This window comes from Lepidochelys olivacea, assembly GCF_965140295.1.
Source record: "Lepidochelys olivacea isolate rLepOli2 genome assembly, chromosome: 2".
NCBI classification, from domain to species: Eukaryota; Metazoa; Chordata; order Testudines; family Cheloniidae; genus Lepidochelys; species Lepidochelys olivacea.
Window position 1 is genome coordinate 21,642,083 of NC_140412.1, and position 16,672 is coordinate 21,658,754.

Here is a 16,672-nt window from a genome sequence, read left to right on the forward strand (position 1 = left end):
TTGTCCATGAGGACTAAGTATTGCTGTGCCACTGTTCTCATTTAATCCCTAAAGTCCTGTCCTAATTTCATTTAAATCAGGATACCCAGACTGTAAGAGAGAAAAAGAAAAGCTCTGGCACAAAGCTGCGATGTGTAGGGCCCTCAAGACCTGCTTATTTAGAAAATTGGAATCTGTTTGTCCATTCTGAGGGTAAGAATCACTGGATGCCAGCGGCTAGATTGGCTATCTAAATTGATAAAACTGTTTATCTGAATTATGCAATTAGCAGGCCTTCCTTGCCCTTTGAACCTTAAAGGCCTATCCAGTTCACTTCCTAGGCAGAGCAGGTGAGCAGCTGTAGCTGAAGAAGTGCAAATCTCCCACTTGGTGGTCCCTGCAGAAGTGTTCTCAACATACTGCCTCTATGCTTTCATCCTCAGATGCTGCCTATGGATAATGCATTCCTCATAGCTTGGTGGGCCTGCCCTCTGTCAAGGATGTGGGGGGTTATCGGGGGGAAGGTATTCTGTATCTTGTGCATTAGTTCTGATGGAATTTTCTTCAGGTGGCTCGTCTGCCTTTGCCATCTAGTCTCTTCTGCCTCTTGGGGTGTGTGTTTGTCTCCTCCTTGTGGTGAGTCTGCCTCCGGTACAGAAGAGACTTCTTACTTGTAACTCCTTTCTTTGCCCTGGTTCTGCTTGCACAGGCGCGCACGATTAGTCAGCAGGTGCAATTTTGTTGTTGTACATGTTTATATATAAGACATTTATAAGACATTTGGTTTAGCTCCTCTAGAGGCAAAGGTGGAGGTGGGTCTAGCTGGCTCGGCAACGAAGACTGAAGGTGACCTGCCTGTAAAGAGGAGAATGACATAATCATTTGTTCTGCCCTGGTGTAACTGTAGAACAGAGAGAACTCTCTGGGTAGTGAATATTCTCCTTTTCCCACTGGTCCCAAAACTCCCAAACAGGATCAACGGATCTCTTGGAAAGTACCCATTTGTGCTCTCACAATTATCAGGGAGGCAGGTACACTTCAAGTGAGAACTCAAATGATGTGCTTAGGATAGGGATTTGACTGGGACTGCAGAGAACTTACTTCTCCCTTATCTGGGGATGTATCCTGAAGCATACAGGTGCCTCCCAAAAATAATAGTGGCTTTAATTTGTTTAGATTCTTTTTCATGTTTGATTGCTTTAATATTGATTCATCAGATAAAATCCGCTATAAGGGGCTGACTGCATCCTTTTGAAATAACACCTGTCCTGTGCAATTCACAGTACAGCATTAGCATGTCCATAGTACCAGCACAAAGCAAGGAAGAGATTAAGAAATGAAGGCAGAAGAGGGCTAAATTCAAACACAAAATAGAGGGGGATTTGTTATATTGTTGCCCCTGCAAGTTCCCACTAGTTTCTTAATAAGCCTAAACATTTTTGACAATAATTAAACGGGCAGCAATGAGACACAGCTAATGTTTTGTTTTTCTGTATGCATTTCAGGACTACAGTAGTAGCAGCTGCTGCCTTTTTGGATGCCTTTCAGAAAGTGGCTGACATGGCTACTAACACACGTGGTAAGCAGATGTGTCAATATTTAGTTTAGCAGAATGCTGTGTCCAGCTTATATCATTTGTGGTAGTAATAATAATAAAAAAGCCTTACTTGTTACCACTGACAGGCAGATCTGGTAGACCTCTGTTTGATGAGCTCTTACTTTGAATATGGAGAATATGAGATGGTTTGAAAGATTTGTGGAAAAATGATGGAGACCCATAATTTAGATTTGTTTGACATAAATCGTTTTGAATATTTCTTAATTGCCCTCCGAATTACATGCTCAGGAAGAATATTTTAACTGTAGATTTATTGAAATCTGTATCTGTTCTCACTCTGACACTTTATCCCATAAATAAGTTTAAAAGAGATGTAAAGCCAGCTCCTCAGCTGGCGTCAATCAGTGTAGGTTCATTGAAGACCATAATGCTGTGCTGACTTGCACCAACTGAGGATCTGGTCTGTAGTTTTTTTTAATTGCTTTTTAAGCCTCGGTCCCTGGATATCTGAGGCAGTTGCCTGCACCTTCATTTTAGAGGAATCTTCCTCTATCGTCCCCACCTTTCCATACCCTATAATTTTTCCTTAATCTGCTAATTAATGGCCAAACTAGTTCTCCTGGCCTCTAGCAGGAAATGAGGGATGTTCAGGTTCATATGGGTGACTGACTGCAAGTTTGTCCGTGAATAGACCAGTAGAAACAGTGCAACTGACAATCCTGCCAGACCCCTAGGTGAGCGGGGAGCAAAAGGCTGCTTTTCTGTGGTGTGCCAGATGACCACTGACCCAGGCAATAAGAGTTCTGATGTCTCTGCAGAGGCTGGGCTGGCGAGTCCAGCAGGGCTCTGTTATTAAAGAGCTATTCCAAAGTGAATGTACAACTGTTCATCAAGTTGTTTTCAGTAGTTTCTAGCTTTGGGTTTTTGGGTGGTGTCCCCCCCCCCCACCCCCAAAATAAATCCTTGCTAGTTTCTATCTCTGAGTAATACTGCATCCCTAATGTTGAAAAGTGTGACGTTTAATTAGCAATGTGCTAACTATCTAAGCCACACTTTTCCTTCTGAGAGCAGTAGTAGCAGCTGGAACAAGAGTTAAATAAGGGCACTGTGACAACTTTGAGGAACCAGATATTTGTTTTTAAAAGCTGCTAATTGCATTCTGCTAAGCTTATCTGAAGGAATTTTTTTATCTACTATTGGTGATATTAATACATACGTTAAAAAATGCCAGCTCATACATGTTAGACATCAAACCATGACTGACAGACTTGGCTTCCTGTGTACATTGCACGAAAGGGACAAATCTAGAGATGAGACTGTCACAGGGACCCAAGATGAAAAATTTTGGGTTTGGAGTCTGAAACACCCCTCCAAAAGGTCAGGCTTGGCTGAGCTCTGCTTCAGTGCTGGGTAACTAAAAGCGCTTAAAGATCATTAAAACATTCTTTTTACAAGTGTTTTGAATTCTTGAATGACCAAAAAATTAAATAATGTGGATCTATGCAAATTATTGGGGGATATTTTATCCCTTCTGTTCCATGTATTTTGATGTATTTGGACTATATCCAGCATGCATTGCATCTTTCCAGACTACGTCCTTCAGAAAAGATAGGTTTCAGAGTAACAGCCGTGTTAGTCTGTATTCGCAAAAAGAAAAGGAGTACTTGTGGCACCTTAGAGACTAAATTGAAGTGAGCTGTAGCTCACGAAAACTCATGCTCAAATAAATTGGTTAGTCTCTAAGGTGCCACAAGTACTCCTTTTCTTCAGAAAAGAAGCTCTGTAAATTCAGTCCAGTGAAATTTGTATAACCCCCACTGTTCTTCCTCCCTTACTTCTCCCAATTGAAATGATAGAAGGGAATTTTGACATATTTTTAGAAACTGACATTCTGACCAAATAATTGAAATTTCAGGCTAGTGGCTCTTCCATTTCCCCCTATGTGTTGTTAAGAATTAGCACCTTGCATTGTACCCAAGAAGAAACCTCCTTGAGGTTCTTCAGCTAATGTGAATCCTAATATCTTTTGTTGTAGACTGGATGAAATCCCGGTCCCATTGAAGTCAATAGTAAAACTCCTGTGACTTCACTGGGGTCAGGATTTCATCCAGCATCTTCATAAAAGTAGTAGCTTAAGTGAAATCTGGCTTAAAACAACTGATTTCCACCCCCCCTTCCCTTTTGTGATGTGGAGATTCTTTTCTTGCCTGTGGTTTTGCCCCTTGAGGAGTTGTTAATTAGATATGTAGGACTGAAGACAATACTGTACTAAATGTTGTCATTTGTTTTGTTTCTGTGTATTTTATCCTTTATAAATGGTGTATTTCTTTGACCTGTGGTGGTTGCTGTTGGTATAGATTACACCTAATGCTGCAAAACCAAGGGTGGTTTTTAAAACAGTTTTGTCCCATGTTTGTTTACATTAACTGAAATTAGCAAAGTTTGCTTTTGTGTTTTAAGTATTTGTGCAGAGAGTATATACAATGTTTTTAATATATATGCAAATGTTTGAGGGTAAACTACAAGCAGGATATACATGCGTGTCCTGTGTACCACTACACAGAAGGTTTAGCAACTTTGCATGCTGTGAATTATAGGTATACATTGTCATTGTATGAAGAAGTATTTCTTTGATAACTTTAAGTAAAAATGCTGATCCACCGCCTATTTCAGAGAGATAGTGTTATTCCCTAATGTGAAGTAGTGTGATTAAATTGTTGTAAAGCTGTGTGCTGTTTTTTTATTTGTAATTGCTTACTGTTTTACTGGAAGTGGTGTGTTATTTTAAGGCCCAGCATTCTAGCTGATGAAAGCATTTTATCACAGTCAGTCAGCAGTAACCCTCTCTAAGTACTTGTCAATCTGCTTGCATCAGCATTTGCTTCAGAGGGAGAAAATACTGTCTATGTATATAATATATAAATATTTACAACTATACATACCCATGTATACAGGGGAAAACCTAATACCTTTGCAGATACCTGAGGATGGTGGGCTTGTACGTAGCTTCTCGTTTCATTTCTATGAAGTACAACACTGAAGCCAGGCTTTTCTAGCTGGCACTAACCTCTACATGATACTTGAGGTCTGCCACTCTGAAGTGCTGGCTGTTCCCTTCCTATCTACCTATCTCACCGGTTCTCAAACTTCGTTGAATTGTGACCCACTTCTGACAACAAAAATTACTACACAACCCCAGGAAGGGAGACTGAAGCCTGAGCCTGCCCAACCCCTGTCACCCTGGGTGGGGAGTGGGGGCCAAAGCCCGAGTCCCACCACCCTGGGTGGGAGGGAGGAGGGGGAAAAGCTGAAACCCAAGGGTTTCAGCCCCGGGCTGGAGGCCTGTAACCTGAGCCCCACTGCCCGAAGCTGAAGCTTGAGCCCTGTCTCCCAGGGCTGAAGCCGTTGGGCTTCGGCTTCAGCCCTGGACAATGGGACTCTGACTTTTGGCTTTGGCCCCGGACCCCAGCAAGTCTAATGCCAGCCCTGGCGACACCATTAAAATGGGGTGGTGACCCTGTTTGTGGTCGTGACCTACAGTTTGAGAACTGCTGGTCTCCCTTGGTCATTTGCCTCCTCTTGACTTTAACTTTGCAGGTTTTGCTTGTTGCACAGTTTTTATATTTGTGTTGGGATTGAAGTCTTTGAGGCGGAAAGCTCTAAGGGGAGAGTGTAAAACAATAGAATCACAGGGCGGAGTGTGCAGTACGCTATGCTGTGCTGCGCCATGCCATCATTCTGCACATGCTACCTTTGAGGGTAGCAAAGACCCCCTCAGTGTGACGCAATGCATTGTTGTACTGAGCTGGTATATAGAAACAATAGCTCAGAGTGGTATGAGCTGCTCTGTTCATTTCAAGGTGGGGGGCTAACTCTGAAGGATTTTAATATTGATGATGCTTACTTCTGATGTGTGTGAGCAGAAACATTCAGCTGTTCCAGGATTGTGAGTGGAGGATAAGTCCTACCACTTCTTATTTCCAGTCTGATTCTTTAATAAGAAGAGCTGTTAAATGAGTCGACTAATGAAAGAACATTGTCCATCTAACAGATGCAGTAAAAGTGGTGTGTTGCCTGTATTCGTTATATTTATATTCCGGATACAGAATTTGTTATAAAAGCATGTGAGCTCCAGTAGTAAAACACTGTGTTGTATTGGAGGATTTATCTCGCTTTAAGGAGACAGTGTGGTCTGGTGGATTGACCGCGGGCAGGGAGCCAAGTACATGTGAGTCTGAGTTCTGCACTGTATCCATTTCAGAGCTGGCCTTCCTCAGGTTGTGGGGCTTGCGTAGACTAGGATAAAAGGTATATTTAAAGGATGCTGGCTAAATTGGTTCACTCTGCATTTTTAAATATCCACCTTTTATTCTAGTCTAGATACACCTGCTGTGGGGCCATCTTGGGATATGTGCTGAGTGCCCCCAACTCCTACTGACTTCATTGGAAGTGGACTGTGTTTAGAAACTCCCAGGACCAGGCCCTGTACTTCTCCTCCTCTCTCCTCCCGCTCCATACCAGAAGATAATTCTTATCCAGAGTTCATGGGAGGATTAGTTCATGTGTAAAATCTATGGCCCCAGTTCAGCAAGGTGCCTGAGCTCATGCCTAACATAAAGCATGTGAGTTGTCCCACTGACTACAGTGAAGTTACTCATTGGGTGAGAGTTATTTTATGTCTCAATTTAAAAAACAAGCACCAAATGCCCTTAGAATTATTAAATGTGCAATAAAATAACAGTAAATACTAATACATTAAATTGCATTAGCCCCTGGCATTAAGGATGGGATTTTCAGAAGCGCTCAACGTTGGTGTAACTGTTCCTGTTGAAGTCCATGGTAGAGATATTATTGGCTGCAAATGGAGATCAGTTTACCTTGGCCAGCAAAAGATTAATAAAACAAAACAACCCCCCACCCTGAGAAGCCATTTTTCCTCCCAATTCTCCAAAATACTCTTTCTGCCCCCATCAACCCTTTCCACTAGATGGCTTTTGCCAGTTAGGCATAAGTTTCAATACTTTGCTGAACCGAGGTCTGTATGATGGTGTAAGTATTTTTATTTTTTTTAAACCCCCATCATTTAAAACTTTTTTTGCAGAAAAATTACCTCAGACCCATTTAGAATTTTTTGATTTATAAAGAACAATATCTTTCACCGGGTTCTGCCACAAAGTTTCCGTGTGACCTTGGGCAAGTCATTTAGCTCCTCTGTGCTGCAGTTCCCCATCTTTAAACTGGAGATACTAGCACTGCCCTACCTCACGATGGGCGTTGAGGATAAATGCATTAAAAGATGGTGAAGCGCTTTGAGATCTACTCATGCAAAACACTACATAAGTGCATTTTTAGGCGTTATTATTATTTTAATTATTATTGGCTCAGTTTGCATTTTGCTGAGGATGGAAAAAGACTAGATTGGTCTAGTCATTTTCTCATTTTCATAAGTTAGTGCAATGTTATTGCATCTTAGTTCAAACCATTGAAGGGGTAATGGTCATTTTTAGAGTCTTAAAATCCTAAAGCCTCTCCTCTAACCCAGCCTTCTATAAATGTTGGCCTTAAATTAAGTTGACGTGGTCCTGCTATGTTTTCTTATAACAAGAGAATCCCAATATGTTCAAATTACTGTAGTTTGAAAATGTAATATAAATTTGTTTTTTGTGCAGTTTTAGCATGTGGGTAAGTTGATTTCTTCGCTTTGTACCTACACTAATTTTCTCTTTGCCTTCACTGTATTTTGATGTCCTTCCGGACTGGCACTGGATTTAAAAACTTGAATATGTAGGGTGGAGAGGAATAGTGACATTCGCCTAATGTCTTAAAGCTTCAGAGTTAATACTGATGTTATCCTTTAAATCTGCTTTATTGAATATTCATAGGAGAGCCTGAATATATTAAGTGGCAATGTCTCCCCACCGTCTCCTTCGTTTTCACAGGTGTAAATTTAGAAGACTTATGGGAAGAGAAATTGAAAGCTTTGTGATTATGCGGGAGCTAACAATTGATCTTCAAAGTACGATTGTTAATGAGTCCTTCAGTATCCACTACGCATTTAGCTTCCCCCCCCCTCCCCCGTATTGAAGTGGTTTTTAATACACATAGCAGGAGTATTTGCTATTGGTAGATAAGTGTGCCTCAGAATGGTTTAATTATACAGTAACTCAGAGAGCTTTTCTGTGGACAGTCTGATTCAGTGTGTGATGATGCAACTCGGGGGCTTGACATGTCCTGCAAGGGATACGCCTTCCCTTCCCATGTACAGTGCAGTATACTTTAAGATGTCCGTGCTGTTTATGCTCTCAATCCCCTTCATTCTACAGCAGTCCATGAGGAGCGAAAGATGATCTGCACATTAGAGTGCTAGTGAAATGTGTGTCGGAAATGGTTTCCTGACGGTAGGTTAGGACTTGGGGTTAGAGGATGTCAAGGCCCTGGAGGAATAGCCAAGATAGCACATTAGAGAGCAGCCAAAACTGGTGCTTCTGTCTACGCTGTAGCTGAGAGCGTGCCTCTCAGCCCAGGTAGACAGACACACATGAGCTCCGCTCAAGCTAGCATGCTAAAAATAGCAGTGTGGATGTTGTGGCTGGATGGCAGCATGTGTTAGATGCCCAAGTGCAAGCTCACCTACTCCCTAGGTCAGAGCTCAGGTGGCTAGCCTGTGCCTCTGCCCATGCTACTATGTCCACAATGCTGTTTTTAGTGCACTAATTCAAGTCTGACTGGGCTGGGAGACATGCTTCCAGCTGCAATGTAGACATACTCCCGGGGCACAGGGTGCATACTCTAGTTGCTAGCCAGTGCCGAATTTTGTGAAGCATCTATGCTGCTATTATTAACCATGATAACTAGATTAAATCACACCTTTGCTATAACGCACCCGTAGACGCACCCATGGTGTTCCCAGGCTGGGGAAAGGCGACTGAGGGCTGTGGGCAGAAGATGAGTCTCTGCCATCCTGTCTTGTGAAAATGAATTATTTATTTGTATTTCAGTAGTGCCTGGAGGCCCCACTGTGCCAGGCACTGTGTAAACATGAAGTGAGATGGTCCTTGCCCCAAAGATTTTGCGATCTAACTAAACAAGATAAGTGGTATGTGGGGAAAAACCGAGGGGAAGTGATTTGCCCAAGGCCACACAGCAAATCACTAGCAGAGCAGGGAATAGAAGCCAGGTCTCCTGAATAAATATTTTAATTCTTCTAAACTGGTGTTTGACTTAAAAAAAATGACGGTAAATTGTGTTCGCAGGACAGAATTCTTGACCGTACAGCTGAATAGCATGGGAAATATTGAAAGAAGTGTCCCTTTTCTGTCCAAAAAAACCCCTTCAAAGTTGAACTTTGAACCAGCTGTAGAGATGGGTGCAGAAAAGAAACGTAATTTCCCCCCAAAACTTGTCCCTGTTTTTTGTTCGGCTCTATGGCAGTCTCCATTGACAGGTGAACTTGTATAAACGATGACCTCACAAGAAGCATGGGAGTAAAAGTGGAGCTGATGAGGGGAAGGGAATTTAGTCACTAAGAAACTATTTTTTTCATGAACAGCTGTTTAACTTCAGTGATATTAGAATAAAGGAAACCTTTGTTCAATTAAGGGCCAAAGGACTTACAATAAACATCTCTGTCCTTCCACTGGTCCTCCCAAATAAAACCCAGGGATGATCAGACTTTCCACACATGATACTTGTAAGGTGTAAATCAAGCAGGAGAAAAAGCAATATTTAAATAAACCTTTCATGCTACCAGTACGTGCAATAAAGAAGCAATTTAAAATCCTTTGCAGGTAGTTTTTAAATTGCTTGAACACATATTAACATACAATCTGTGTTTTGTAATATCAATTAATGCATAACAGGTTTAAAACTATTATCTAACTTTTTAATATTAAATCCGCAGAATCTGGGAAGTACATAGTTGAAGACCAGTAGGGTTAGCCATGTTTTCTCATCTCTATCTCCTTGCGCATAGAGTGCAGTGTGAAGGTCACTGAGCTGCATACCGACCTTGAGAGTTCTGTGGTACTCGGTAGAAGGGGTCAGAATGGAATGAGACCTGAGTCTTGTCTTTTTAGATGTTGTTTAATCTTAAATGCATAAATGCAAGAGATTTAAGGCTATTTTCTTATATTTTGTTGTTGTTTCTAGCTAGATTTGTGTGTGTGTGTGTGTGTGTGTGTTTTTCCTTAAGGTCAAGTCTGAAGCTAGCTCAGGATTCATGTAATCAAAATTAGTGCTGCCTTGTACTTCACACTGAGGGGAAATTTCCAGTTTGATAGATAAAATAATCGCTATGGCAACCTACATGGCCACCTAGTCCACGGTGCTTTGTGCAATATGGTGTATAAATAGCCAATGATGTCTCTTTCCCTAAGTTGAAGCGTTTTTTTATGAAGCCGTCTGTCTTTTGTAAAGAGATTGAAATGCAGTTAGGAGATGGATTAGGCTGCTGCAGCGATTTGTATTCAGGCAGCAGAAATGAGCAAATTTAATTGCAAGGGTTTCTTTAAAAAACAAAAAAACCCCAACAACCACCCACCACCACACCAATGTTTGGGAGGGAGTGCAAATAAGAAAAGGGCACGTGTATAGTAAGGAAGAGCTTGACACCCCTTTCTGATTAAAAATGCAAATCTATTCAGAAACATTGAGTCAGAAACCTTGTTGGGGGAGGTTGTGGGGGTAGAGGAAGAGTGAGCATTAGGTATGCATTGCTATTTAATCAATAACAGCAGTTTTCTTTCTGACTTAGTATTTCTTAGCACTGTAGTATCTAAGGCCCTACGGACCGACCCCTATGTCCATATGGTGCCTTTTATTTGACGCTGTGTAGGTGTCTGCCCACGTGGTGTTCCTTGCAGGACTGGGAATGAAATGCCTGTTTTTGGAATTGGTCTTGAGTTACAAGTGTTAAAGGGATGGGATTGGAATTTTAAAACCTTCAAAAATCCAGTTTCTTGGGGAACTGTGAAGATGAGTGTAAACCACAAGCTGTGTAAGGATTATTTCATTTCACTAATTTTCTGGCGGGAGAGAGTGAGAGAGAGAGAATGACTTTTAAAACAGTGGCGGCTGAGGTTTTAGTTGGTGGTTGCTTGTCAATATAGCTCATCTTCCTATGGTTGGAGATCCCCTTTCAGTCTGATTCAGTCATGATGTGATAAACTGGTCCTGTAGTCGGTGCATAACCATATTTCTGTAGTAACCACAACAAAAGAGCTTTTTTTTCTGCTCTGTGAATCTGTTAGTTAGCAACAGTTGCCAAAGAGATGTTTCCATTGTAGTTTACCAATATTTGTTCTATTTTAATCTATTCATCATTAGGCATCTATAGGAAAAATAAGTATAAGGTCATTAAGTTAGAATTGAGTTGCTCGTCCTTTACTTAAAGTACATAAGGAAGGTCATACTGGATCAGACCAAAGGTCCATCTAGCCCAGTATCCTGTCTTCTGACAGTGGCCAATGTCAGGTGCCCCAGAGGGAATGAACAGAACAGGTAATCATCAAGTGATCCATCCACTGTCACCCATTCCCAGCTTCTGGAAAACAGTGGCTAGGGACACCATCCCTGCCCATCCTGGCTAATAGCTACTGATGGACCCATCCGCCATGAATTTCTCGAGATAGGTTCATGCTGGTGGCCCTGGAGATGTTGCCCAAATAAAAGTACTGTATGCTTGCCCAACTGCCTTTCCAAATCCCACCCGAAGCCTTCTGAGGCCACCTCTTGAGACAAAAGGCAGCTGATTCTCTACGTGCCAGTTCACTCCTTGGCCTCTCTGGGTATGTCTACACTGCAGATGAACACCTGTGGCTGGCCTGTACCAGGTGACTTGGGCTCTCAGGGCTCAGGCTAAAGGGGCAGTTTAATTGCAATGTAGAGGTTTGGGCTTGGGCCACAGCCCAGACTCTAGGACCTTGAGAGGTGGGAGGGTCCCAAAGCCCAGGCTGTGGCTCTAGCCTGAACCTCTACACTGCAGTTAAACAGCCCCTTAGCCCAAGCCCTGCGACCTCGAGTCAGCTGGCATCAGCCAGCCACGGCTGTCTTATTGCATATGCTCTGCTGAGATTCAGAATGACCACTGTGATGGTAGCTTTAGTGAACAGGGGAATGTGCCCATGAGAAGTCAAATTAACAATGTCAACTTGCTTCCTGCAACTCACACCACATCTCTGTGCTGGTAACTTCATGTAGCTGTGTATCAACCCAGGCAGGATTCAGACCACTGACACAGGAATATGTCCTGTTATCACTACTTTAAGCCATTAGCCCCCTTTTCATTCCTTTACATCAGTTCTGAGTGATGCAAAGCGGTGTATTTGTTGCACATTATAAAGATACATCCTTTGGACTGGAATACAGGTTTGTTCTTAGGTTTTCCCCTCAGACAAAATTCTGTTTCTGACAACACAGAGGATACAAGCAAAGGTGAGATTACAAGTCTTGGAAGTCTAGAATTGAGAATTGCACATCCAGGACAATGGAGCTCTGTTTAATCCTTGAACAAAAGACCCAGTGGCATTTGCATTGTCTACCAGGCTTTCCCCCCTCTGTGATATACCGTCTGTCTCTCAGAAGGATGCTTGAGCTACTGTTTCTGATGTTGATTTAATTATTCCTTGGAGGCTAAACTCTGCCATGTCAATTCCTTTTATGCACCCTTACTGCAGAGGTGTCAGCAATTTCAGGGGGTGTGTGTGTGCGTGTGCGCGCAAGCAAACTAGTTAGGGCTGTTCTCATTGCCAGGCAGTTTGCTTAGTGATATGATTCATCCCGCATTTGTATACTTGCTGCTCAGAGGAAGGTTATACATTTGTATGGTAATAATGAGGTCTTGCTTAAAATAGATCGGCTTCCTGTATTTTCTTGTCCTTCTGTTTGCTTGTGAGCTGTTGGGTGTTGCTAGCTCAATTATTTGCCCCTGTTGCTATGTGCAAATGTCAGTTTGTTTTAAAATGAGGCATCTCCTGGAGCTAGACCTTAGACAGTTTTCTGGTCTTGTTTGGCCAATATTGGGGTAGAAATACCCTCTGTATGCAGAATTCTGAGCTCCTTAGGAGGGGAGCCCTTTCGGTTGTCAGATTGTACTAGAAAACTAGTATCAACCTAGGACAAGTGACTTACTGTTCTCCTCTCTCCCTCTCCATTCCCTTGCTTAATGAAGTCCAACCTGTAAAACTGCGTGAAAATTAAATAGTGTGATCGTCCTGCTGTTTCAATTCAGTGTTAGAACCTCTCTTATCTTCTTTTCTAGGAAGAGTGGGTGTAAAAGGGCAAACTTCTGTAGTGAGTGATTTCCCCCGCCACCCGTTCTGATTGTTTCGTTTGGCATTTAGCAGGCAAGTTCTGGTTCAGAAATGACCCAATCTCAGTGAATGGTTGGCTTACACTCCGTTAAATCTCATTGCATTTGGCACTGTTTGATATCCTCTTGCTAGGTCTGATACATGAGAGGGAGCACGTTCCTTATTCTCATTAGGACCTTGGTGAAAAATGCTGCCATTTTGCAGCAGCGTCCCTAGCACAGGTTGCAGATAACCATGTGAAAAATAACAGGGAGTGGGGGAACATTCTGCTGTATTGCAGTGTAGCAGAATCATGGGATAATTGTATGGGGTGGGTCTGTTTGCTATGCCAGTGCTTACAATTACTATGCAACTCTGTCTTTCTGAAGCATTTACTGCTATGTAAAATTGAAATCTGCATTATCCCCCACTGTGAGCATCTGGGCCTAGGGACTGGTTACTATAGAAACTAATATCAAGGAACTGGCTGGTGCTTTTCTTTGGAGTTGTATAGGAGCATATTTCACAGTTCCGTGCAATCCTGTGCAAATGTTTGATTACGACCAAGAAGATAGGGAATGTGGCTTTCCTTGCTGCAACTGAAGTGCATGCACCTCAAATGTGTATTGCGATCTGAAAATGGGCATTCTGTAGAATGCCAGCTTCAGGGGTGGACAGCGTGTAGGTTTCTGATGTTGCCAAAAGAGCCATAGATTTGAAGGATTGAAGAATACAGTGAGAATTGATGGCAGAATATTCTTATATTCTGGGCATCACTTCAGCCCATCTCAAAGTGAAATGTAAGGCTAAGAATGGGTGCTATTTCTCCACAGGATAACAGCTGTCACAAAAGTGTTTATCTCATACTGAGACTGAGCTGGAGTCTGTTTTGCTGGGCATAGTGAATAGCATTGTTAACAAAGTTCCAGTTGCAGGGCCAGATTCGGCTTTCATTTACACCTGTGCAGTTTTAAGTTACAATGGGGTTGCATAGCAGAATGAAAAGAGACAAGAAAAAAGGTGACTTTTACAATCCAGGTTTTGTGGTGCTGGTAGTCTGGAAAATATCCTGGTTCTTCTTGAACAATTATTATGTTGTGGTCTGAGAGATAAAGATGGAATCCCATGATATCTTTGTATCTTTCAGAGTAGAACCCCATTTTCATGAGAAGGGGAATACAACATAAAAATAGTCTACTGCAGTAGAGTAACAATCCCTGAGCAGAGAATATTTCATACAGTCGGAAGAATGCCTCAAAGAAGTGGGCATACCCAATGCAGAATGGTACCTGAACTGTGAACAGTTCCCCAGATATGTGGAATTAAAGTCAGCAGTCTTATTGCCAGCCAAATTTGTAGCATCAACAACATAGTCTGAGGTGTGAATGTGTATTCTAATATATAATTGAAAGACAGTTGAACATATATGAGTATAAAAATATGGATAATCATTCTTTTTAGAATAAGATTTCATAAGAATGGCCATCTAGCCAAAAGTCCATCTAGCCCAGTGTCCTGTCTTCCGACAGTAGCCAATGCCGGGTGCCCCAGAGGGAACGAACAGAATAGGTAATCATCAAGTGATCCATTCTCTGTCACCCATTCCCATCTTCTGGCAAACAGAGGCTAGGCACACCATCCCTGCCCTTGCTGGCTAATAGCCATTGATGGACCTATCCTCCATGAACTTATCTATTCTTTTTTGAACGCTGTTATAGTCTTGGCCTTCACAACATCCTCTGGCAAGGAGTTCCACAGATTAACTGTGTATTGTGTGAAAAAATACTTCTTTTTGTTTAATTGACCTTATGTTATCCATAACATAACAAAATGTTAACCTGCCTGTTCACATGATGCCATTGGTTTAGTGCAGTCATGATTCTGAGTATTTTTGGACAACAGTGAAATGTTTCCAGGTAACTTGTTACTGCCTCCTTCTGAGAGGTGGCACTGTCAGAACTAAACAGTTTGTGTTGGTTGATATTGCTGAGAAACCTTGTTAATCAAGGGGTCAGTTCTGGGGCCAGTTTTGTTTAACATCTTCATTAATGATCTGGATGATGGGATGGATTGCACCTTCAGCAAGTTTGCAGATGACACTAAGCCGGGGGAAGAGGTAGATACACTGGAGGGTACACTTGTGTGTGTGTGTGTGTGTGTGTGTGTGTGTGTGGGGTGGGGGGGAGCGTAAACAATTAGAGACACAGAGAAGGAGGGCCCAATCACATAAGTTTGAGAACCACTGTGCTAGACAAATAGTAGCTAAGTGTGGGCTTCAGACATGCTGGTTCAGAGGTAAAGAGTTCACATGTACTTCTGTGGCTGTGCAGCCAGGAGCCTGAGTGAGGAGTAAGAGTGATTAAACAAACGGCAGTTTAGCCTGCAGTTGGGGAAATGAAAGCTGTCTTTGAATAGATACTGTAATACTATGCCCGTTCCAGACCACTTGATAGAAGGGCACCATACAAGTTTGTGGTGGTTAATTGATAAAGCCTGTAATAGGGTGGCTTGCCCCAAAAGGCTGGAGGGCCTGGGTTTAACCAACCCTGATTACTAAAGAGGCACATCTGGGTTGGTTTAGGTACTTCCCTATAAAGGGCAGGAGGTAGCTATAGTTAAGGAGGAAACTGCAGGAAGTAAGAGAGATTTTTGCAGGAAACACCCTCTTACCTAGGGGTTTGGAAGCTAGAGCCATAAACCTGAGGCTTCAGTCAGTTAAGGTCTGGAAACGGCCTGCCACAGCAGGAAAGGCTGCAGGCAGGAAGGCCTAGAAGTAGGGTGAATTGGCTCCAGCAGAAACACCTGGAGCATGGGGTTTCCCTCCTGAGACTACAGACAGAAAAAGCCTGGGAGTGACCTGTCAAGAGAGTAAAACTGATTAATTGTATCTTGGAGCTTTGTTTATGTGAATAAACTCAGAGAAGGGGTGGTGAATGGACAAGAAAGGTCTGTGTGGAGTTTAAGAAGCTCCTCAAATGGGGGAAACAGAGGCAAACTGCCTGCAAAGTAACCCAGGGCCACAAGTGGGCACATGGGAGGCAGCCAGCTTGTGAGTGCAACATACTTTTCAAAATGGGAGGGAGGGAGGGTTTTTTAAATAAGCAGGGTGGTGCCAAAGACCTTTTTGTGAGTAAATGATGAAAGTGCAGAAGAAAAATGTACTGTAATACGACTTGAAATTTCATGCCCAGAATAAGTGAACAGTAACCTGCTCTGAAAAATTGAGAGAAGAGTGATGTTTCGAAGCAATTGTTGCCTGGTCGAAACAAAGCCTGCCTGTTCAAGCATGGTACTAGAGTACATAAACTTCCTTACAGTAGAACTTGAATGGGTGTGTGTTTTAAGAAAATGTATCTGCCTGTCCTGAGTGTCGCTGTGGGATGTTGGACAGAGCTGGCAGGAAGATCTAGCATTTCCTTTGCTTGTGGAAGGACTGATTACTTAAGGTTAAAGTAGGAAAACATGACTGCTTTTTTCACCTCAATAAGGTGGACTGTTTGATATAGTATTGCATTCAGATCAGAGTGCACTATCAAAAAACAAACCAGTGCTTCAAAACCTAATTTTTAATGCCACCTTTTATATGGGAAATATTCAAGCCTGACTTTCAAAATAGGCCTCCGTTTTTATGTGCACAGTTTTGCAGATCCAGTAAACAGTTCTACCCGCAATTTTTTTGTTCCTGTCTAATTCATACTTTCCTCTAGTAATTCACCAGGAGTTAGTCTTGGCAGATAGTTTGCACTTGCCAAAATGGTAAGCTTGGCTTGCAAAATGGGTCCTACAGGTGTTCCTAGATAGTGTAGCTTTATTGTTTAAAGAATGCCACCAAACTTTAGGAACTCTG

At 42.3% G+C, this 16,672-nt stretch overlaps 1 protein-coding gene across 7 annotated transcripts in view; it reads left to right on the forward strand.

The window, feature by feature from the left end:
- MTSS1 (MTSS I-BAR domain containing 1) overlaps positions 1 to 16,672 on the forward strand; it is a 174,911-nt gene that overhangs the window by 26,992 nt on the left and 131,247 nt on the right. For all 7 annotated transcript variants that reach the window (XM_084619974.1, XM_084619977.1, XM_084619975.1 and 4 more), the window contains exon 3: positions 1,485 to 1,558. In XM_084619974.1, coding sequence (XP_084476100.1) covers positions 1,485 to 1,558 — 74 coding nt within the window. The remainder of the gene's footprint in view (positions 1 to 1,484; positions 1,559 to 16,672) is intronic.